General features: G+C 39.6%; 1 protein-coding gene across 4 annotated transcripts in view; it reads right to left on the bottom strand.

Moving 5' to 3' along the window:
* Window positions 1-24,018, bottom strand: part of ATP9B (ATPase phospholipid transporting 9B (putative)) — a 217,092-nt gene that overhangs the window by 156,873 nt on the left and 36,201 nt on the right. For all 4 annotated transcript variants that reach the window (XM_079941711.1, XM_079941710.1, XM_079941712.1 and 1 more), the window contains 2 exons: window positions 23,485-23,593; window positions 7,511-7,569 (listed from right to left, as the gene is read on the bottom strand). In XM_079941711.1, coding sequence (XP_079797837.1) covers window positions 7,511-7,569; window positions 23,485-23,593 — 168 coding nt within the window. The remainder of the gene's footprint in view (window positions 1-7,510; window positions 7,570-23,484; window positions 23,594-24,018) is intronic.

The following is a 24,018-nucleotide window of genomic DNA, read 5'->3' on the forward strand; positions in this document are numbered from 1 at the left end:
CTTTAAGACCTAAGTTAAGATTTATCTACACACAGTAAAGAAATGAACTACTTGTCAGTCAGCAAGCAACAAAAACAAACATAAGTTGTTAAAGCGGAAAGAAGATATGCTGTAGAACAGAGCTATTTATTTCTAACATTTCTTTAGGCAATTGTTAAGATCTAAAGAACCTTTAGGTGAAGGGGGAAATCACAATGGAAACTAGAAAATATTGTTAATGAAATGGTAATAAAAACTCAACATATCAACATATCATGTGTGTAACACAGCCGAAGTCAGGAAAATGATAAGAGGAAAATATACATGACTAAACTGCATACAACAGAAAAGGGAGGCTAAAAATATACAAAGGACTAAATACCCATTCGAAAGCAGGAAAAAAAAACCCAGCCAATAAATCCCAAAGAAAGTACAAGGATGTAAAGAAATATAAGAGCAAAATTAATGACACAGGAAACAAAAACATACATACCAGTAACAAATAGCAAGAAGGTAAATATTTCTTTAAATAGGCCCATTTCGGTAATAAGAAAAGACTAGCACTAGAATAAAACTGATAAAAGATGGGCAAGCCTTCTAAACAAAACACTGTGAAACATCACTGAAAGAAATTAAACGAAGCCTAAGGAAACAGAAAACACCATGTCCTGAAGTTAGAACAGACAGTATTGCAAAGATGTGAGGTGTGCATACACTGACCTATACATCCAACACAAACCCAAGCAAAATCTTAACATGCTTTTCTGGTGGGAAATGACAAGATATTCCTAATATTTACAGGGAAATGCAAAGGCCAAGAATGACTAGACAAGTGTGAGAAACAACATGGAGAGCTGTCTGTACACTATAACAAAACTAAATACTAAAATAGAATAATTAAGACAAGATGGTATTCCACTAAGATGGATGATTATAGTAATGTAAAAGCAGAGAATCCAGAAGTCGGCCCACACATCCATGGACACCAGATTTATGAGAAAGTTGGCACTGCAGACATCTTTTCAATAAACAGTGCTGAGAAAACTAGATACCCATGGGCAATGAGAAGAGATAATACCTGGCCTCTACTTCAATCGAAACACGAAAATCTATTCCAAACGAATTATACTTCTAAATGTCAAAGTCAGGGGCTCCCCTGGTGGTACAGTGGTTAAGAATCCGCCTGCCAATGCAGGGGACACAGGTTCGAGCTCTGGTCCGGGAAGATCCCACATGCTGCGGAGCAACTAAGCCCGTGCGCCACAACTACGGAACCTGAGCTCTAGAGGCTGCGAGCCACAACTACTGAGCCCATGTGCCACAACTACTGAAGCCTGGGCGCCTAGAGCCCGTGCTCCGCAACAAGAGAAGCCACCGCAGTGAGAAGTCCGCACACCGTGATGAAGAGTAGCCCCCACTCACTGCAACAGAGACCCAACGCAGCCAAAAATAAATAAATAAATAAATTTTTAAAAAATGTCAAAGTCAAAACAATAAAACCTAAAAGATAATACAGAAGAATATTTTCATGACTTTTTGGTAGGAAGAGATTTCTTAAACAAGACTCCTTCCCCCTACCACCACAAATTTTAAAAAAAATTTATTACAGATGAAAAGATTAATAAGGTTGACTTCATTAGAATTTTTCTTTGAATGATAGTATATTGAATTCATTAAGCTCTCTGTTCCACAAAGCACACTAGGAAGGAAAAGATATTCACAACATAAAACTAATAAAGGACTCCCATCCAGAGTACTTGAAGGCCTGCAGACTGTTAAGAAAGGATAACTCTGAAGAAAAACAGCAAGAGATTCTCACAGGCTTTTCCCAAATGAGAAGAATATCCAAAATCATATGAAAAGGTGTCCGACTTTGTTAGTCTTTACAGAAATGCACATTAAAACCACAACCACTATGTACAATTTGGAAATGGTAAATTTAAAAGGTTGGCAATGCCAAGTGTTGGCAAACATGAAGGAATGGGAACTCTTACTCACTGTCGATCTGAGTATAATTTGATACATCACTTTGCAAAATCATTTGCAGTAAGTACTCAAGTGCAACATACACACTCACCCCCAAATCCAACAAGTCCACTCCTCAGTACACATGCAGCAGCAATGTGTGCACATGTGAGCCAGAAGACGTGGTCAAGTATGACTCAGAGGTATCAACCCTAACAGGCAAAACTTAGAAGCAACCCAAATACCCACCAACAGTAGAATGGACACAAGGCATACTATGTAACCACAAAATGAATGAACTACAGCTGCACACAACAAAATGAAGACTCTCATAATCAGTATTGGGTCAAAAATAAGCACCCACCCAAACACAGCCCCATCCCACTGAATTTTCTAGGCACCCTTGTTGAAAATCTGTTAACCAGAAATTTAAGGCTTTATTTCTGGACTCTCAATGTTTAATTTATGCCAATTCCATACTGTCCTGATTAATGTTAACTTTGCAGAAAGTTCTGAAATGGAGAAGTGTGAATATGCCAATTTTGTTCACATTTTTAAAAACTGCTTTGGCTATTCTGAATCTCTTGTATTTCCACATGAATTTTAGAATCAGCTTGTCAATTTCTGCAAAGAAGTCAGCTGGGATGTTAAGAGGGACTGCACTGAACCTGTAGGTCAGTTTGGGAGTACTGCCATTTTAACATATGAATACTTCCAATCCATGAACATGGGACGTCGTTCTGTTTATCCAGCTCTTCTTTACTGTGTTTTAACAATGTTTTGTAGTTTTCAAAGTACAAGTTTTGTTCTTTTGTTAAGTTTATTCTTAACCATGATTTTATTTATAAGTATTTTATTCCTTTGATACTATCATACATGGAATTTTTTTCTTAATTTTAGACCACTACCCTTTATTCCCTTATCCTGTTTTATTTTTCTATGAGGCATTCATAAGTAAACTAGAAACTTCAGAATAATTATTGGATATTTTTATTTTTCCCTCCTCTCAAGACTCTGAGCAATATAGGAGCAGGGACCTGTGTTTTCTTAATATGAAATTACCATGGTATAATGTACAGCAGTTTCTTTGACCATGACCCGTTCAGGATATCTGAACTGTTTCTGATTTTTGGCTATCATGAATAATGCAGGTATAAACATTCATGTTCAAGCTTTTGTGCCAATCTAAATTAATATTTACCTGTGATAAAGGTCCAAAAGTTCAACTTCTGGGTCAAATGATAGTTGTATACTCAGTTTTTTAACAGACTGTCTAATGATTTTCCAGAACAGCTGTAACATTTGATATCCCCACATGAATTGCATGTGATCCACTGTCTTCATGTCACTGCCAGCATTTGTGCTGTCATCAGTTTTCATTGTAGCCATTCTGCTATATGTGTAGTCATATTTCACTGTATTTTCATTTGCATTTCCAGATAACTAATGATGTTGAATAACGTTTCATATGCTTATTTTCTATCTGTATGTCTTCTTTGGCTAAATGGGTTTTTTTTTGCCCATTTTCTAATTTGATTTTTTTTTTTACTGTTGAGTATTTAGCATTTTTACATATTCTAGATACAAATCTTTGTGGATATATGGTTTACAAATACTTTCTCCCAGTCTGTTTTTCCACCATATTCACATGTTCTTTCACAAAGCACAAATTTTTAATTTTAACGATGCAATCTATCAATTTCACCCTTATATGCATTGTGCTTTTGGTGTCAAGTCTAAAAACTATTTTCCTACCCTAGATTCTGAATATTTTCTCCTGTTTTATTCTAAAAGTTTTGCAGTTTTACATTATATATTTAAGCCCCTGGCCCACTTTGATATCTATATAAGGTGTGACATTTCGATTATGGTTCATTTTTTACCCATGGATGTCCACTAGTTCCAGCCTGCTTTGTTGAAAGGCTATCCATCCTCCATTTTAATTGCTTTTGCACTTTGTCAAAAATCACTTGAGCATATTTGGGTGGGTCTACCTCTGGGTTCTCCATTGATGTTTCATTATCTTTGTTTCTACCCTTCTTCTGCCCTATGTTAACATAGTAGGAAGTATGCCTTAACATTAGGAGAGTGACTCTTTTCACTTTATTCTCCTTGTCAAGGTTGTTTTTGCCACGTTAGGGCCTGTGCCTTGCCAAATCAGTTTTAGAAAAATCTTATTTTGTCTTTAAAACCAAAACAAACGAACGAAGAAAAAACCTTGCTGAGATTTTGATACATACATCTGTGTAAGAATTCAGTTACTGTTCAGGTTTCCTTATTAAGCTGGGAGATAATCTTTGGAATTTCTTGCTTCACCTTGCATGCATAAAGGATTATCTGACCTTGACTCTGAATGGTCCTGCCCTCCCAATTTCCACATACATGTCAAACACATACTTCTCCTAGGCTGAATTTGAAACTGGAGAACTAGGAGTTTAAACCTAGACACAGTGAACGCTGAAGGCCGCATCATCCTCTTTCCACTTTCTGTCCCAGGCTGCTGCTCTCCCATGTTCTACGGCTACTGACATCTATAACACTGAGCCAAAGCTGATTAGCATTATTTCTTTAAATACCCATAAAATGAATATTGATGTACTAATTTTAATTCCATGTTAAGATAAAAAATTACAACTATCCTATAACATAAAATCCACCATGGAAATATCCAAACATTAATTTATAAATAGGAATATGGTCAAATAAAAGAGAAATATGGGCTTCCCTGGTGGCGCAGTGGTTGAGAGTCTGCCTGCCGATACAGGGCACACGGGTTCATGCCCTGGTCCAGCAAGATCCCACATGCTGCGGAGTGGCTGGGCCCGTGAGCCATGGCCGCTGAGCCTGCGCGTCCGGAGCCTGTGCTCCGCAACGGGAGAGGCCACAATTGTGAGAGGCCCGCGTATCGCAAAAAAGAAAAAAAAAAGTAGAAGGACAAAGCCATTTGCTGCCAGATCTCTGCTATTTCCTTATGATGATTATATCAACTGGCAAGAAAAAAACCTTTTATCACTACAAAAATCACAAAATTGGTTTGACAAATACCATGAACCTACTACTAAAAATTTATCGTTTCCCAGTAGTTACTGGAAACTATGTTATCGAACTTCAGAATACTCAATGTTTTCCAGGGAATTGAAATATATGAAAATGAAAGTACAACTGGCAATATAAAACCCGAATGAGGCAGGTGGTGCCGCCCTATGCTGTGGCAGCAGCGCTTCCTGAAGGCTAGCGAAGACAGTCAGAAGCCTTCCCTCTAGCTCTGCCACCAAACCTTTACATTTCAGAGTAGCGCAGGATACCACACACATGCTCACATATATGTAACACTGGTGCGTCATCCACAACGTGCTATCCACTGGACACTGAAATAACAAACAAACACAAAGAGGTGCAGCTCCACATCAAACGGAAACCTTTACCTGGATGTCTACAGAGGCCTATGTCCCTCACCAATCTTTCTTACTGATGGAGAAGACACCTGTGAGGCCAGAGAGACACGGAAGAGGAACACCCAGACACAGATGTAGATCTCTCTTTCACATCTACCTGTATGACCAATGAGATGGCCAAGAAGGGTGCACCTGTTACTCAGTAAAAATGGGAGGACTGAGGGAAAACAGGAAGGTGAGTGTACTGCTACATCAAACTAAACAGCAAAGGTAAGGGAAAAAAAGGGTAAATAGGAAAGTTAAGGAGGAAATAAGAGATGAAAGAATGAAAAGGCCAAACAGTACTCACCTGATTCACAAAGAGAGATTCTATCCTAACCTTCAACACAACAAACACAAGATATCCTCCTAAAAGTCAAGAGGAAAACAAAGTGTTGGGGCATCACTCTGGAGTCCAGGTCTCGGAGACTGTGCAACCCTTCTGCTGGCACTCACACTCTCTCTTTACCCCTCCTGCTGGCAGGCCGGTGGTGGGCTGCCCGGTGGAGAGGCCCATGTGTCCAGGAATGAGCGTGGCCACAGGCCTAAAGCTCGTAGAACTGAGGCCCTGAGTCCAAAGAGGCACCGAGTCCTGCCAACAACCCCAAGAGTGAGACTGGCATCAGCTCCACCCCCGTGGAACTTGGAGGCGATGGCTACTGGGCTGACACCTTGACACAACTTGACTGAGAGCCTTAAGAGGGACCCAGAGCCAGGAGATGCAGCTAGGCTGCATCCAGATGCCTGACCACAGAAACCTGAGAAAACAAAGGTTGCTGTTTCCTAAAAATTGCATCAAAATTTATATGACTAACATATGGCTCAGCCATCCCTCTTGTCAGCATTTATCCTACAGAGTCCTGCAAGGATATGTGTACCAGAATGTTCATTATAGCACTTCTCACAGCAGAAAAGAGAAACCATCCAAAATCGAACAATGGATCAGAAGTTAGTAACTTACAGTATCCATATAACTGAACACTACGTAAATAAGCTGCAAATCAGTATGTTTAATTTTCTCCTTTCCGTAAAATCCGACAAACACAGCCCCAAGCGTTCTCTGCGTACGGATTTTTACTGCAATGAGATGAAGACCGCTTTCCTCCTGAGGAGAAGGCTCTCACTCAACCTCCCCACGGGCGGCTCAGGATGGGTATGTTCCCATGGGTCCCCCTGTGGCTATCAGCTGGTACCAGCGGCTCACACTCCTCTGTAAGAGGCCTTATGAAAACCTCTCATTCTATATTTTTTTAAATGTTGTTCTAGAGCCTTAAAAAAGGAAAAACAAAAAGACTATGCCCTCAGTCACTGTTACTCAGGAAGGCTGTGCGGGCAGAAACGCTTCTCCGCAAAGGCAGACAGCCCAGGCCTCCAGGCTCCGGGCCAGTAGCGGCCTGCCAACAGCCACGTCTGACCACTGTGGGGTTTTTAAAATGGCTTCTTCCTACATTGACCTAAACTTTTTCTTTCTAATCCTCTTGTTTCCATTTACCTTTCCCTCATTAAGTTGTTTTTTTTGTTTGTTTGTTTGGGGTTTTTTTGCGGTACGCGGGCCTCTCACTGCTGTGGTCTCTCCCGTTGCGGAGCACAGGCTCCGGACGCGCAGGCTCAGCGGCCACGGCTCACTGGCCCAGCCGCTCCGCGGCATGTGGGATCTTCCCGGACTGGGGCACGAACCCGTGTCCCCTGCATCGGCAGGCGGACTCTCAACCACTGCACCACCAGCGAAGCCCCCTCGTTAAGTTTTTAAGCCATAAGAATTAATATCCAATAATTACATATATATCTGTCTATAAAAAGAAGCTCTAGAAACTGAAACATTATAAATAGGTTCTAACTAATATAATTCTTTGGTCAAAAGATATAATTCTGATAATGCAACAATAAACAGTTAACATGTCTTATTTTAGACAAAATATGACTACCTACACACACTGAAACGTACTTTAGCAAAACAGACTACACAGAAACCTGTATTTTTTTCTTCACATATATCAAACCTTACACAAAGATGTTAAGATTTAAAATACATGTCTCAAACAATTTCCTTCAGATTCAAAAGTTACTTGCAATCAGGCTAAATGTTCATAACTGGCATATACATGTCTAAAAGATATTAAAAATGCATCAACCTTTTCCACTATGATGAGGTCTCCAACTTGTATGTCTGAACTCTTAACTTGCACTTTACCTTAAAAAAAAGAAGAAGTATAATCAACTCAAGGAAATAATAGCACATCAGAGTTAAACTTTCAGTTGATAAATAATACTTTAGAAATAACTTTGGGAGAAAAAAATAACACTTTAGAAATTTATCTATACTTATACTTTCAAAATAAATTTATTTCAGATAGACACAGTCGCTGAAAATTTACTTCTCCTAGTGAACTCCCAAATACAATTAACTATCCCCCAATAAAAGACGTGTGAGAGTGGGGAAGAGGATTCCATCTGGAAAGTTCTTCCCACATCTGCCATTATTTCAGGTCTGAGTCAAGTTACGGATGATCAAAAATATCACTAAATAAAATAATCTGATGACTGAAGCTGAGTAACATGTAGATGTAAAATCCTTACATTAATGTTTTGGAGGCACTGATTGGCACATAACTGACAGAAAAAAGAAACGAAGAAAATTACATGTAAAACCACCCTCCACTAGTAGCTTTACAGACACAGGTCAGGACTGGAAACTAAGGTCTAGAGATTTACACAAAATGTGATGCTTCCACATGGTATACTGTGTAAATTCTTAAACTGTCTCTCTAGTATCTAGTGCACTGTAATCATTTACAAAATCTAACACACAACATCTACATCATGTTAGTGCCACAGAGAGGAGGTGAGAAGCTGGCGTGGACAATGGGAGACACCGTCCTGAAGCAGCAACAAGACTTGGGTCAGTTCTCGCTCCCTGTGTCTCCTCCCTCCCTGCCTCCCTTCGCCCCTCTGTTTCTCTCCCTCCTTCCCTCTCTCCCCACCTCCCTATCTTGGTCTCCCTCCCTCCGTCCATCTCCCTTTTGAAACCAGCAACAGCCTTATGGATCTGCCTTTACATTTTTGTAACTACTGTTTTGACATGGGAAAAGGTCCACTTCTTTTACATTCAGTTTATTCTGAAAGCTCACAGAACAAGAGCTAAGTTCATATTACATTATCAAATACTAACATTACCAGTCATTACACTGACTTTTAGACCAATTCAACTTATTATAAAGCCTTATTTCCTAAATACCTCTTAAAGCAGCTGAGTTTCAATAGAACCATACCAGTTCCTAACAATTTGTTTTGAGGATATCAAAACGTTTTGTAAATATTATATTTTTGCTGTTATATTTTTCCATTTTCCTCAATTATACAATAAATACATAAGGGCTGGAGTAACTTTTCAGGGGGGAGATGAAGCTACTTTTTATTCATATTATAAAATAGCAAAGTTCTTTAGAATTGCATGTGAAGCAAATCTTACGATATTTTCATAAGTGATAAGTATACATCAATTAGTAGCCAAAAAACATACTTGCAAAAGAATGTCTACTTTAAATCTTTTTTTTCAGTTGGTCACTTCAAGCTTCAGGTCTGTACTCCCACTATTATGTTTTTTATAGCTAAGCATCAGGCAGTAAAGACATATTACTTATCTCATACTCCCTGAGTATTAACTCAGCAGAATTCCTGTCTTATCATTTAATTTTATTCTCTCTCCTACTCTCCAATCCACTTTTCCTTCCTTCTGCTTTTTTACATTTTAATAGACACATTTAAAAAAGAGAGAAAAAGAAATGGTTGCAGTCATAAGATGTAGTAAATAATTTTAAACTATTTTGAAACAAAGAAAACGCATCCTTTTTTGACTCCTTAATCAAGACCTTACATTTCTGAGAGATTTATTACCTTCTCTCATATGGTAATAGACACAATTTATATTTAATAGCCTTTAATTTTTAAGGCATTAATTGTGATCACTATTCATTTCTATGGAACTTACTAGCAATTACATGTTTAAGTAAAACAGTTTATGGTAAAACGCACTGTTGAAAGTTCTCAACTCTTACACAATATTACAACATGAACAAAATACGAGAAGGCTAAACACAGCACAGTGTCAAATCAGTATGATAATCTGCCTCACTTATCTGTTCAAAGTACACATGTCTAAATTTTGAAGAATTGGTCAAATTGTTCAACAGTTCTGAATTCTCTAATAATTCTGATCTTGTGTTCAAGGGACTGCCTGCACTTCCTTTACAGCCTTTGCCACATGAACTCACGGACTTCTTCTCTGTTCTCTTTCCCAAAGAACAGCGAAGGCATCGGACAGAAAAGATGGAGGAAAGCCACCCACTCCCCATGCACCTGTCCAGCACTGACAGCCCAGCATCATGACCTTCCGCAGCCTAATCTGCAGAGTCCACGCCTCCACTAACGGTTTGATTTCTGGCCACCCTTTGTGAGCTGAACGGATAGCTGATCCTAGCTAGCAACATACTAATATCAGAGTTGGAAGAGACTGGTAACAAGAGATATTCCTTAAGTTTTACAAGTCACAGCACATAGAAGACACACAACGGCCACCTGCTCTCACAAACCAATGGAACCATCAACAACACAAAGTGTTTATTGAATGAGCATTTAAAATTTAGTAACTTCAGAGCTCCATCTGATAGAAGCAAGTTCTAAATAGAGTAACAAAGATACTTCAATGTGTACACCAGTATTTAAACCTAATGACAGTTTTCCTTAAAAATATCCTACTCCATTTACTGTCAAGTACATACTCAGGAAGTCGTACCTTACCAGCCTTTTTCTTTTGATGAAACAGTGAATAGTGACTATTACCAAGTAAGGTAACAGCAGTCCTTTCCTCTCTCTAAACTACTGCAGGTAAATCCTTCCATTAAATCCTTCTTCTAGCAATAAACGTTCCCTGCCACTATGCCTCAACAGTATGATGGCTTATGTGTGCCTCATCACGGGAGGCAAGCATTTAGCTCACTTGCCCCGTGAACCAAGTTTTATTGGCTCCTCCGAAGAGAGATCAAAAATCACTCCAAGAACCACTCTTCTTCCTGCAGAGTGTCTAACCACGTGCCCTGTCTACCACTCTCATTGCCACTCATCAGCATCACCTGTAGAAACAAGACACAACTAAATGGTCGCCACTGTTATTATTTTCTGAATTCAGCATAATTCCTAACGAACTAGTTGAAAAATTAAGGATTATGTTCATCCTCACCCCAAACCCTCCATTACTGGACAATTACTTAGAAGATAATCAAATTTGCAGCATGTATACACATTCTTCACAGCTGATCTCAAATTAACTTTCCGGCTTTACCTACTATTTCCCTTTGCTCCTGCTCTATGTTAGTCTGGCACCTTATCCGACAACCGTGTAAGGCCCTTGCTTATTCTTACAGGTTCTCTGCACTTGCTGCTCCTTTTGACTGAAATCCCTCCCTCCCCAGACCTCCTTAATTGCACAGCAAATATAACCCCATGAAGCCTTCTGTAACCTGTATAAGCATCACCAGGATTTTATACACACTGCTACACAATGTGCTTAAAATGCTATAATGCTATAAATATTCAAACACCTGAGTGTCTACCAAATTTCAGATCCTGTGCACTTTTAGGACATTTAGTTTGTTCTTCGCAAATGCATATCCAAACTTAACCCATTTTAAAAGAACAGGAGTTGATAACCATTCTACCCCTAATCAGTTAAAATGGGTCAAATGCCGGAATGGATTAAAGAGAGCATAACCATAAACACCACATCTAACTAGACACAGACATTACCAAATAAGGATGAAAAGGTATTAATTACTTATTTCCCAACAAAACACACACAAGGAGATAAGGGTGACAAATAATTAAGCAACTTTTTTAAAAAGCACTTGATCGCATATAAGGAGCCCTCTAGAAGGTCACTTCGGATTAACACATATTGCTTCCTGGGCAGACCACCACCCGTGAAATTGGCAAGTTATTGGGCTTGTCTTCATTATTTGGGTGGGAATGGCATTCTCCCCCAACTCTCTCACCATTTGAAATGGGTGTGGAGGTAGGAGCCTAACTCCAGATTATGAAGCAAAGTGGGTAGTTGGGAAATAAGTTTTATACTATATTATATTATATCACATCGTATTATATTAAGAGAGAGACCTATACTCTGAAAAAAACCCAAAATATTGCTGAGAGAAATTTTAAAACACCTAAATAAAGGAAGAGATATACCTCATTCATGGATCAGAAGACTTAATACTATTAAAAAGTCAATTCTCCCCCAAATTTATCTATAGATTCAATGCAATCCCAATCAAAATCCCAGCAGGCTTTTTATTTTCTTTTTTTGTGGTACGCGGGCCTCTCACTGTTGTGGCCTCTCCCATTGCGGAGCACAGGCTCTGGACGCGCAAGCTCAGTGGCCATGGCTCACGGGCCCAGCCGCTCCGCGGCATGTGGGATCTTCCCGGACCGGGGCACGAACCCGTGTCCCCTGCGTTGGCAGGCGGACTCTCAACCACTGCGCCACCAGGGAAGCCCTCAGCAGGCTTTCTTTTTTAATAGAAATTAACAAACTGATTCTAAAAGTCACATGGAGGGACTTCCCTCGTGGCACAGTGGCTAAGAGTCTGCCTGCCCTGCCGGTGCAGGGGACACAGGTTCGAGCCCTGGTCCCGGAAGACCCTGCATGCTGCGGAGCAACTAAGCCCGTGAGCCACGACTACTGAGCCTGCGCTCTGGGGCCCGCGAGCCACAGCTACTGAGCCCATGTGCCACAACTACTGAAGCCCGCACGCCTAGAGCCCATGCTCCACAACAGGAGAGGCTACCGCAATGGAAAGCCTGCGCACCACAGTAAGGAGTAGCCGCCGCTCACCGCAACTAGAGAAAGCCCACATGTGGCAACAAAGACCCAACGTAGCCAAAAATAATAAATAAATAAATAAATAAATTTATAAAAGTCACATGGAAATACAAAGGATCTAGTCTAGCCAAAACAACTCTAAAAAGGAAAAACAAACTTGGAGGGCAAACGCTACTGCTTTCAAGAATTATTATGAAACAACAGTAATCAAAAGACCATTGTTTTAGCATAAAAGAGACAAATAGATCAACAGAGTGAAAAGAGAGTCTAGAAATAAACCCACACATGAAAGACAACTAATTGTTGACAGAAGTGTAAGCCAATGTGGTGGTAAAGGGATCACTTTTTCAAAAACTGGTGCTAGAAACAACAACACGCACACCTTGTACCAATACAAAACTTTACTCAAAAGACCTGTCATATAATGCAAATCCTAAAACTAAAAAACCTCTAGAAGAAGAAACATCAGAGAAATAAATGTAACAGAAAATCTTTGTGAACTTGAGTTTAGGCAAAGAGTTCTCAGATAGGACACCAAAAGCACAATCATAAAAGAAAAAACTGATACACTGGACTTCATCAACTAGAATATCAAAGGGGCAAGGAACAGCACAAAGGTGTAAGATCAATGAACTGGCGGTTGAAAAACAGCCGGAAGAAGGTGCAAGAGGGAATAAGCTACAAAGATAGGAAGGACTCTAATTCCAGGTCAAGTGGCCCCAAGATTACGGGAGAAAAATAGCAAACATTTAGGAGAGTTGCAGGGGAAGCAGGACCCTCACAGAAGAGCCACATTTTAATGAAAGCAAGAAGGCACATTCAGAGGAGTCTGATGATGGAAAGGTTCAGGTGATGAAGAAACCAGAATTCCAAAGGCACAGTGAAAAAAGGGCAATGCTAAGAATGAAGATGTACAGAATCTTGTGGTGATTAAAACGCAGAAGATGAAGAGTGATTTTAAAGTCTGAGACACGAACCAAGATGAAGGTCCCGTGAGGCTAGTCCTGGGGTACACAGGCCAAGACTGCGCTCAGGCTGAGAGGCCCGGGGAGCCCAGGACCCCATCTTGACCCCGGCTGAAGCTGGGCAGGGCACAGGCTTCCCCTTGACCTCGGCTGATGAAGTTGAGGGTGCCAGAGGAAGTCAGGATTAACTCAAGGGCACGTGGACACCCTTCCCCCGGTACAGGCCAGGGACATAAGTGGGAACAAAATGGGTAGCTTATATTCTAGCAATATTAAGTAAGGCAGAGTGAAATAAAATATAACAACAAATGGACTGTATAATTACAGCCTAGGAAATAAGAAAAATAAAAGAAATACTACAGCCTGGGGGTAAGAATTATAAAGCATCTTGCCAAAAGTAACCAATTTTTACTCTTAAACATTTACTAGCAATAACCAAGGTATCATTTAATAACATTCCTAAGCAACAACAAAAAAATTAAGATGCTCAAATTAAACACAATCAATTCTTTTTCCTCTACTATCAGTACAAAAAGAGCTGGAATAGCTTTGGGAGGAATACTGGAATAATGAAATACTACATTACCATAAGAAATATTTAAAGATAAAACACTGAATGTTATTCACCGGATAAACTATATTAGCTTCTCACTGGCTAAGGGAGTCCAAGCTATCTATGCAAGTTGCCAAGGGAGACTCCAGGGGCTGTCAGAGGAGGCTATCAGGCAGGCTTTACAGCCAGCCAGTGCACGTGCTTTTGCCTAAAGCTATATGCAGAACCTAACACTGAAATAAGTATCAACAGTAATTCACTGCATTCACCAGATAAAAGATTTTGCAGAAAATCACAACAGTTTGAAAATTTTAATAAGTATCTCAAACGTTAGATATTTTACCAACTAACAGATACAAATAGAAATTATATGGTATCAATAAAGAGAGGACACACTCCAAAGTGTTCATTAAGCCCTCTGCTGTTTGCATAAAAGAAATTTCTAACCTTTGTTTCCTATAGTTACATAGGCTTCTTAAATATCTATCAAAGGTGAAGATACAAAATATTGTTAATATGAATGGTTCGTAATTAACAAGTTCTAAGACTCTCAATCACTAAAATCAGAAACAGTACAAAAAAAGCAGTCTCCCTCTACCATGGACTCACCCCATGGACAAACCCCAAGTGTCCTACCTGAGTGTGTACGGTCATGTTACTATGGAGAGAGATGTGAGCAAACCCAGGTCAAGACAGTCCCTGGTCTCTCTTTTCCTCTAACGTTTACATAACCCACATGACAGTGGTTTACTTCTCAATCCACCTAAGTGTGGAGACTTGTAGACAGTGAAGAAATCCACAGATGGAGGTGGCAAGACAGCTGTGAGGCTGCTGGAGGGCCAGGGGCCACTGGCCTAAGTCACGAGCAGACAGAAAGTTCCCCAGGACTCTTATATTTAGAGCGTTTCATGCTTCTCAGAGAACACAAGAAAAAAATGAAAATAACTGGTGGAGGGAGGGGAGGAGGGAGGAACGGAGAGGTTTCCCAAGATACCAGAATGTACTGTAAAGGAACATTTAAAACTGGTATGAGACTGGCATGGAAATTTGGATGAATCAGTGGAAGAGCACAGAAACTAGAGGAAAGGACCAAAACAAATCTAACATATTTCTCAAAGATCTGAGAGAAGTTAGTAACTTGAATAACTGGTTTTAAAGTAACTAACTGACCATTTGAGAAAAAAAAAGTCAGATCCCTTCTCCATACAATACATACTTTTACACGTAAAACTGCAAATGGGGTAAAAATTCAAGTACAGGGCTTCCCTGGTGGCGCAGTGGTGGAGAGTCCACCTGCCGATGAAGGGGACACGGGTTCGTGCCCCGGTCCGGGAAGATCCCACATGCCGCGGAGTGGCTGGGCCCGTGAGCCATGGCCACTGAGCCTGCGTGTCCGGAGCCTGTGCTCCACAACGGGAGAGGCCGCAACAGTGAGAGGCCCATATACCGCAAAAAATAATAATAATAATAAATAAATAAATAAATTCAAGTACAAAAAATGAAAACACAGAAATACTGTAAGGAAATTAAAATAGTCACTTAGGGGCTTCCCTGGTGGTGCAGTGGTTGAGAATCCGCCTGCCAATGCAGGGGACACGGGTTCAATCCCTGGTCCGGGAAGATCCCACATGCCACAGAGCAACTAAGCCCATGCGCCACAACTAGTGACCCTGTGCTCCAGAGCCCGCGAGCCACAACTACTGAGCCCACGTGCCGCAACTACTGAAGCCCGTGCGCCTAGAACCCGAGCTCCACAATGAGAGAAGCCACCGCAATGAGAAGCCCACGCACTGTAACGAAGAGTAGCCCCCGCTCGCCACAACTAGAGAAAGTCTGCGCACAGCAACGAAGACCCAACACAGCCATAACTAAATAAATAAAATAAATATTTTTTTAATTAAAAGAAATAAAATAGTCACTTATAATATATTGGTATTGAATGGACTTCCTATGATGGAGGTAAAAACCACAAAAGAAAAGGATCAGAAGATATGCCTACATGAAAAATATAAATTTATCTACATCTTAAAAAAAATGAAAAAATTAATCAAACAAGATAAAAGTATTTCCCACATGTGATAAATTTATCTTAGTAGAGAAATTATAAGATAAAGATGAACATAGGAACAACGGCGGAATAAACTTCCATAAAGGATAAGAAACAAACAGTGAAGTGCTAAAAGATAAATAGCAAGAAAACACAATGAGAGCATTTTTCACCAAACTGGAAATTTAAAAAAACGTGTGGCTGGGAGTTCAGTCATTAAAGGTAACCAGCAATCATTAAAGGTAACTACTGATGCCAGTCACTAGAGGGAAGCAGAAGATGCTACCAGCATCCAGACATATACGAAACGCCCGTCTGTGTGAGAAGGTACCCTGTGCAAGCAAGTATTTTTTAAAGTTATGTTTCATGGGTTCCAGGCCCTAATCTCCAAACAATGCAATAAAAAATGTTAAATGCTTAATATCATGAAGAAATGAATTCATACAGGTCCTCCTAGGGTGACCTAAGAAAAAATACCAGTTATGCAGATAATGAGTATGTACATCCACTCTTGCCTATCTATCCAGTCCTGAGGATACATGTCCACCATGATACAGCCACAGAGAACCAAACAAATGAGGGAGTGTATGTAAAGTGTTTGTGCCTGACATATAGTAATGGATTGATAAATGTTACTTAGAGTAAAAATGCAATAGTGTATGCTGAATATTCTGGAATGAGCATTGGAAGAGGGTATTTTAAAATGCTGCTCAGATCACAGACAAGAAAGATGACTTAGTGAAAGCGACATATTGCATAGACAATATGTAAAAGGCACTAACGAGGGATTTTAAAATCTCTTGATTTTCAAGGAATGATTATTACTGACAAATGGAGTCAATTTCACTAAAAGATGACAAAATTTCATTCGACATTCCATAAAAATCTTTTTAACGTAAAAAAAACAGAGTAAGAATGTTAACAAGTGTGGGACAACACAGTGTTGATAATATGAATCAAAGATGCTAAAATACACAGGAATAAAGAATTTCTATACTCTGCACAGATAAGCTTCCTTTTTGGCAAGGAAACTGGACCACAAGAGACATGTAAATGCAAATGTTCTCTCTCACATTCTCTCAAACACACACACACACACACACACACACACACACGAATACGCAAACACAAGTACTTTACATAAGGCTCAAGTCACAGACATTTTTCTCTCTCTCCTATGTTTGAATACTTGAAAACATGTTAAACGACAAAACGCCAGAACTAGTAAAAGAAATAACCAAAGGACTTCCCTGGTGGTGCACTGGTTAAGAATCCGCCTGCCAATGCAGGGAACACAGGTTCGATCCCTGGTCCAGGAAGATCCCACATGCTGCGGAGCAAATAAGCCCGTGCACCACAACTACTGAGCCTGCGCTCTAGAGCCCATGAGCCACTACTGAAGCCTGCGAGCCTAGAGCCCGTGCTCCACAACAAGAGAAGCCACCGCAATGAGAAGTCCCCGCTCGCCCACCGCAACTAGAGAAAGCCCGCGTGCAGCAATGAAGACCCAATGCAGCCAAAAATAAATAAATAAAAATAAATAAATTTATTAAAAAATAAAAAAGAAATAACTAAGATATACTGGAAAACAATCATCACGAGCTGTATGAAGGACCCAGCAGCACAAAATTAATTCAAGTTTCATTTCTAAATATCAAGTTCCATGTTAGCTTTAGGTTTAAATTTGGGAAATACACTAATAGTGGTTGACATAACTTAGCCCTGCTGAGATCCGGCGGCTGATGAAAACACAAATAAACGAAGACTTCTGAATTGATCCTATCTGCTAGAATACTGACTGCATGAGCTCTTTAAAAAGCTTAGTTCAGGACTTATCCATATTTGAATCTCATCAAGTTATCACGGTACCCAACACATAGTGGGTACTTAGTAAATATCTGTGGAAATGAATTGTGAACTAGCCATCTGGATGATTACAAACAAGGTACACAATCTATACATGACTCCCTAGCAACAAGGGAAAAAAACAGCATTGTTTCCAAGAAGCCAAAAGTAGAATGGCCACACAATTCCAACTCTTTGCAAAAGCTGCCCAGAAGTAGGAAAATCTACGTTATTTTCTCTTCCTTGCCTCTGCCTCTGGTGCTGTTCACTAGGAGACAATGAATAGCAGAAGTAGTCATAAAGAGAAAGGAAGGAAGCTAGCAGCAACAGGTATGGAAAATTCCCATGCAAGAAAAGCAGCTTATCAGGCAATGAAATAAAGGGCAAACTAAAAATCATTCGGTGCTCACTAAGGTCATATGCCAGAGTTAAAATATTCTCTGCTTCCAAACACAGCACCTTCAAGTCGTTAGCATATTTAACAGTGGAAGTGGCTTTCCTTTTCAAAAGAAAAAAATAACAACACAGAACATTTTCTCAATGTATTTCTACAAGAATGTGCTTCAGAACTCTAAATATAAAAAGTTCACATGCTGTAAAATGATACAACAAACTGCAATAAATCACAGAAAGAAATCAATGCCATTCCAAAAATAAATTTTAAACTATACTCAATAATAAGCATACACATGCACTTTCTATATACTAAGTTTTACTTATCATTTACATCAGAATAACCAGCCACAAAGCAATGTGCCACAGCTGAAAGAACACTGAATTTGAGGTCAGAGGGTCCAGGTTCAAATACGAACTCTGCCAAGAAGGATGGCAACTTTGGGCAAATTATTCAGCATGAGTTGCAGGCTTCTCATTGTCACTGGAGACCACACCAGCCACCCCTGGGCGGTGGTTATGTGAATGAGCACAGGGAAAGTGCTCTGACACACACGGAAGTCCAAAAGCAGCTGTCGCTACCGACATCTATCTACATGGGAAATGTCCATTTCTCAGATCACAGGCAATGAGGACCGATTTTTTTAAAAAACGTGAATTTTCACTTGCATTTGAAATGAAACCACTGAAATTGTTTTTAGAGTATTTTGAATTCAAATATTACAGAATTGTAAAAGACATACACCAGTCTGTCTTCCTCATCATTTTATACTATTTTAGGTGAAAATGACATAAAGTCAGCCACTTTAAGGTAAATGATTCACGGCACTTAGTACATTCACAGTATTGTGCAACCAACTCTATCAAGTTCCAAAACGCGTTCATCACCACAAAAGAACCTCATACCCATTAAGCAGCTGCCGTTCCCTACTCCCCCAGGCCACGGCAACCACAATCTGCGTTCTTCATCTATTAACTTACCTCTTCTGCGTATTTCAAAAGAATGACATCATACAATATATGACCTTTAGTGTCTGGCTTCTCTTACAAAGCATAGTATTTTCAGGGTTCATTCACATTCTATCATGTATCAGCATTTCAGTAATTGTTACAGCTAAATAATATCCCAATATCCCAATGTATGAAGAGACCATAATTTGTTTATCCATCCACCCACTGATGGACATCTGGACCGTCATCACCACCTTTTGGCAATTGTATACAGTGCAGTGATAACATGGGTATATGTGTATTTGTGTTTGAGTCCCTATTTTTAATTCTCAATTTATCTGGGAATATCTTAATTTCGCCTTCATTTTTGAGTGACAGTTTTACTAGCATAGAATTTTCTGTTGACGGTTTCTCCTTTCCCAATTTTAAAAACATCACCCCACTTCCCCCTGGCCTCTAAGGTTTCTGATGAGAAGTCTGCAGATGGCTCCTCACCTCACTGGGGACCCCCTGCATGTGCTAAGCCGCCTCTCTTGCCGTTTGCAGGGTGTGCTCTTGGTCCTGGGGTTTCAACTGTCTGATGGTAATGTGTCTTAGTGTGGATCTCTGCATTTATCCTTCTGGGGTTCAGTGCACTTCCTGAATGTGTAGATTTGCGTCTTTTCTCAAATTCGGGGAGTTAATGGCCATTATCCTTTCAAGTATTCTCTCTGTGCTCTCTCTCTCCTCTCCTTCTGAGATGCCCATCACGTGTACCTTAGTACACCTGATGCTATCCCACAAGTCTCCTAGGATCTGTTTATTTTTCTTCATTCTACTTCTTGCTCCTCAGACTGGATAATTTCAAGTGATCTAGGTTCAAGTTCACTGATTCTTTCTTCTGCCAGCTCAAATCTGCTACTGAAACTCTCTAGTGAGTTTCTCTCTTCATCTATTGTACTTTTCAGCACCAGAATTTCTTGCTTCTTTTTTTAAAACTTACATACCTTTACTGATATTCTCCATTTGTTAACATCTCATTCTGGTATCTTTTAGCAATTTGTCCATTGTTTGCCTTAGTTTCCTGAGCATATCTGAGGCGGATGACGTCGTGTTTGTCTAGTAAGTTCAATGTCTGGGCTTCCTCAGAGAAAGTTTTTGTTAATTTCTTTTGTGAATGGGCTACACTTTCTTTGCATGCTTTGTAATTTTTTGTGGGAAACTAGACATTTTGAGTATTATAATCTGGTAACCCAGGAAATGAGCTATCCCCCCCCTCTTCTGGATTTGTTTTGCTGCTTGGTATATGCTATAGCCATGTATATTTAGTGACTTTTCTAAACTATTTTTGTGAAGCATGTATTCTTTGTCACATATGGTGACAAAGAGGGGGGAGGGAAGGAGGGAGGGAAGGAGGGAGGGAAGACGACAGAAAGGAAGAACAGCCTCTTCCGCCTTTGCAGACCGTGGCTCTGTGCTGGGCACCCTGTCGCTTAGTCCGGCTGTTTACAGCTCTGCCTCAGCCTTCACTTCCGCCTGTCCTGAGCCTAGAAACTGGTCAGAAGCAAAAGACCTTCTCAGGCCTTTTCTGAGCTTGCATCCAGCTCTGGCCTTGAATGTAGCTTTCAAAATTCCCCGAGCAAACAGGGGCACTTTGGATTCTCTCGCATCTTTTCCTGCCTGGAAGTGACACTCTCGTGTGTGAACCCCAACTAATCTTTGCCCGGCGACTCCGGCTGTACCCGAGTCTGACACAAGGAGAAACGCCTGCAGCTTTTCAGCCTTCCTGCCCTGAACTCCAAGTTAGGTGAAAGACAGGCGAGTGAACTGGGTCAGTCCTTCAAGTAGCCCCCAGACAGGTTAGACAGACAGACACAAAGCTTTGCAAGCTCGTCCTGCTCTGTGCCCTCCAGGGCCGGGTCCAGAGCCCAGACTGGGAACATGGCTGCTGCTTGTCTTCCCGGCGGCTGCCATGACACGGAGTGGGTGGAGCAAAGGCAGGTGAAAATATTAAAAGGCTTTCCTACGATTTTTAGGAGGCCTTCACCTGGATGCTGTAAAGTCTGACTGTTTCCAGAGTTTTGACGAAGTTAGCTCTGCCACGTTCTGCTTGATTTGTGGAGCTGCGTACTCTGTCATTTTTGCTGACATCACCGCACCGTTTATTTGTGAATGATACAATTAGTGCCCAGAAACAAATCTCTGCTCAGCCCAAATTCCACAATACGAAACAATTTAAAACATAAGCCAGGACCTATACTGTATTCCAAAATAGACAAACCAAAGTTACACCTAATTTACCTGGCCATTCTGAGGACTCTTTTCCCCAAAGCTAAAGCTTACCTTATTTTCTACAACACACCTTTCCTCTACCATGCCAATACTTTATGCATTAAAGCTTTTTAATAATTAATTTTTCAATTCAATTGAGAAAGAAGAGTCTTTTCAACAAATGATACTGGGGCAACTTGGTGTTCACAAGCAAAAGGATGAGAAGCCACATCACATACAAAATACAAAATGAAAATGGGTCACAGACCTGAATGTAAGAGCTAAAACTATAAAACCCCTAGAAGAAAATACAGAAGTAAATCGTTGTAACTTTGGGTTGGCAAACTGTTCCTTAGATACAACCCCAAAACATAAGCGACAAAAAGAAAAAAACAGATGAACTCGGACTCATGAAAATTAAAAACTTTTGTGTATCAGGGGACACCATCAAGAAGGAAAAAATACAACCCATAGAATGAGACAATACAGTTCCAAATCACATATATCTAACATGGGACTTAAATCCAGAATATAGAAAGAACTCCTACAGCTCAACAATTAAAACAGATAATTCAGTTTAAAAGCAGGCAAAGAATGTGAATAAACATTTCTCCAGAGAAGATATACTAATGGCCAGAAAGCACATGAAAAGACATTTAACATCATTAGTCATTAGGGAAATGCAAACCAAAGCCACAGTGAGATACCACTTCACACCCACTAGGATGGCTACAAGTGTTGTTGAAGATGTGGAGAAACTGGAACCCTCTCACATTGCTGGTGGAAACGTAAAACGGTGCAGCCAATTACGAAAATAGTTTGGCAATTCCTCAAAAACATGGAATTACCGTGCAGTCCAGTAATTTCACGCCTAGGTATATATACAAAAGAAATAAAAACAATGTTCACACAAAACTTGTACACAAATGTTCACAGCAGCATTATTTATAATGGCCTAAAAGTGGAAACAACCCAAATGTCCATCCATATGATATATCATACAGTAGAATATCGCCTGGCAACAAGACGCTAAGTACTGGTATGTGCTGCAACATGAATGCACCTTTAAAACATGATGCCAAGTGTCAGGAAACAGTGACAACAGGCCACACACTCCCTGACTCCATTTATATGAAATGTTTAGAACAGGCAAATCCATAGAGATAGAAAGTAGATCAGTAGTTGCCTGGGGCTGGAGTGGGATAGGGAAGCGGCAAGAATGGGAAATGCCTGCTAATAGATATTCTAATAGAGCTTCTTTCTAGAATGTTAAAAACGTTCTGAAATTAGATGGTGGTGACGGTTTCATAACTCTGTGACTATACCCAAAACTATTGAACTGTATATTTTAAATGGATGAATTTTATGTTATGTGAAAAATACTCCAATAAAGCATAAAAACACTTTTTGGACAATTAAAAAATAATAATAATTCATTGTACAAATGTCCATGTATAAACAGAAGACATAAACTCCACTCTAAACTTCTCCATTTTTAAACAGGCTCTGAGTCATTATGAATATCCATTTAGTTTTTCACTGTCACTTTCTACTGTCATCACGCTTACCTGTAATACCTTCACCCACTCTCTCCCTAATACATTGCTTCTTTTCTACAATGGACTGAAAAACCAAATAAACAACTCTCAAGAACATAAACTGGGCGAGGGTTAAAGCCTTAAATGAACGTTGCAGGGGGATCGGCGCACATCAGTTACCACTTTGGACCATGACATTTGTTTCAGCTGCTCAAAGCCCTCTTCCTTAAGTATAGTTCAAGGCCAAGATACCAGATGTCTGACCTTAATGACTGTGTTTAAAATATAAAGCAAAGAGAGACCTTAGAGGAAGTGATAACTACCCTTCACAGACAATGCGTACACACCAGTTGAGCTTCACGTGTCTCTAGGACACGTGCATTATATACAAACTGTAACAGCGCACTCTAAAACTATTAATATTTATGTATATGTATGTGTGCATGCATGTATTTAAGGGTTTGTGTATATATTAATATTCATAAACACATACATCCAAGCATCTAGAGAATGAATAAAAAGCTACCCTAAAATTATATGCATTATAGTATTATAAGAAAATTAGACAACACACAATCGCATAATACTATTTTCAGTAACTAAATTAAGACGTTTTCTTACATTTATGTTAATTCTAAAATGATGATTATATTAAACAATGATAAACTGAATTAAAAGTATCTTGCTCACCTCTTACTGTAAGCTTGCTGTATAGTTGTGAATTCACTTCCTTGTCTCGCTGAAAACGCCGAAATTCATCAATTGCTTCCCTCATGATAGTAACAGCCAAGACAAACCCCTTTAAACAAAATAAAGTATTTGAGAAAACTGGACTTCAACAAAAAGGGAAAATTCTTTTACTGTTTAGCTTTACTTTTTTTCGTTCAATTTGTATTAGTTGTAAAATATACAATAAATGAAAAAAAAAGACAAAAAGTAACAAACGCTACAAAAGGAACATAGTAATGCATCGTGAAAGATTTACAATTCTTACTATACCCCAGAAAACTTAAAAAATTCACACCTTAATATATACTTCAAGCTAAACATCAGAAAATATTTAATAACCCAAAGAAAAAGAAATTAATCTTCAATAAACCCATGAATTATATTTAGAACACTCAGGCATTCAAATATCACATTAACAAAGACTGACATAAAAATCTTACAATACGTGCACTTAAATCTTTCTGATAGAATAAAAGCATTTAGGAACACAAAACA

Source organism: Stenella coeruleoalba (assembly GCF_951394435.1).
Source record: "Stenella coeruleoalba genome assembly, chromosome: 14".
Taxonomy (NCBI): domain Eukaryota; kingdom Metazoa; phylum Chordata; class Mammalia; order Artiodactyla; family Delphinidae; genus Stenella; species Stenella coeruleoalba.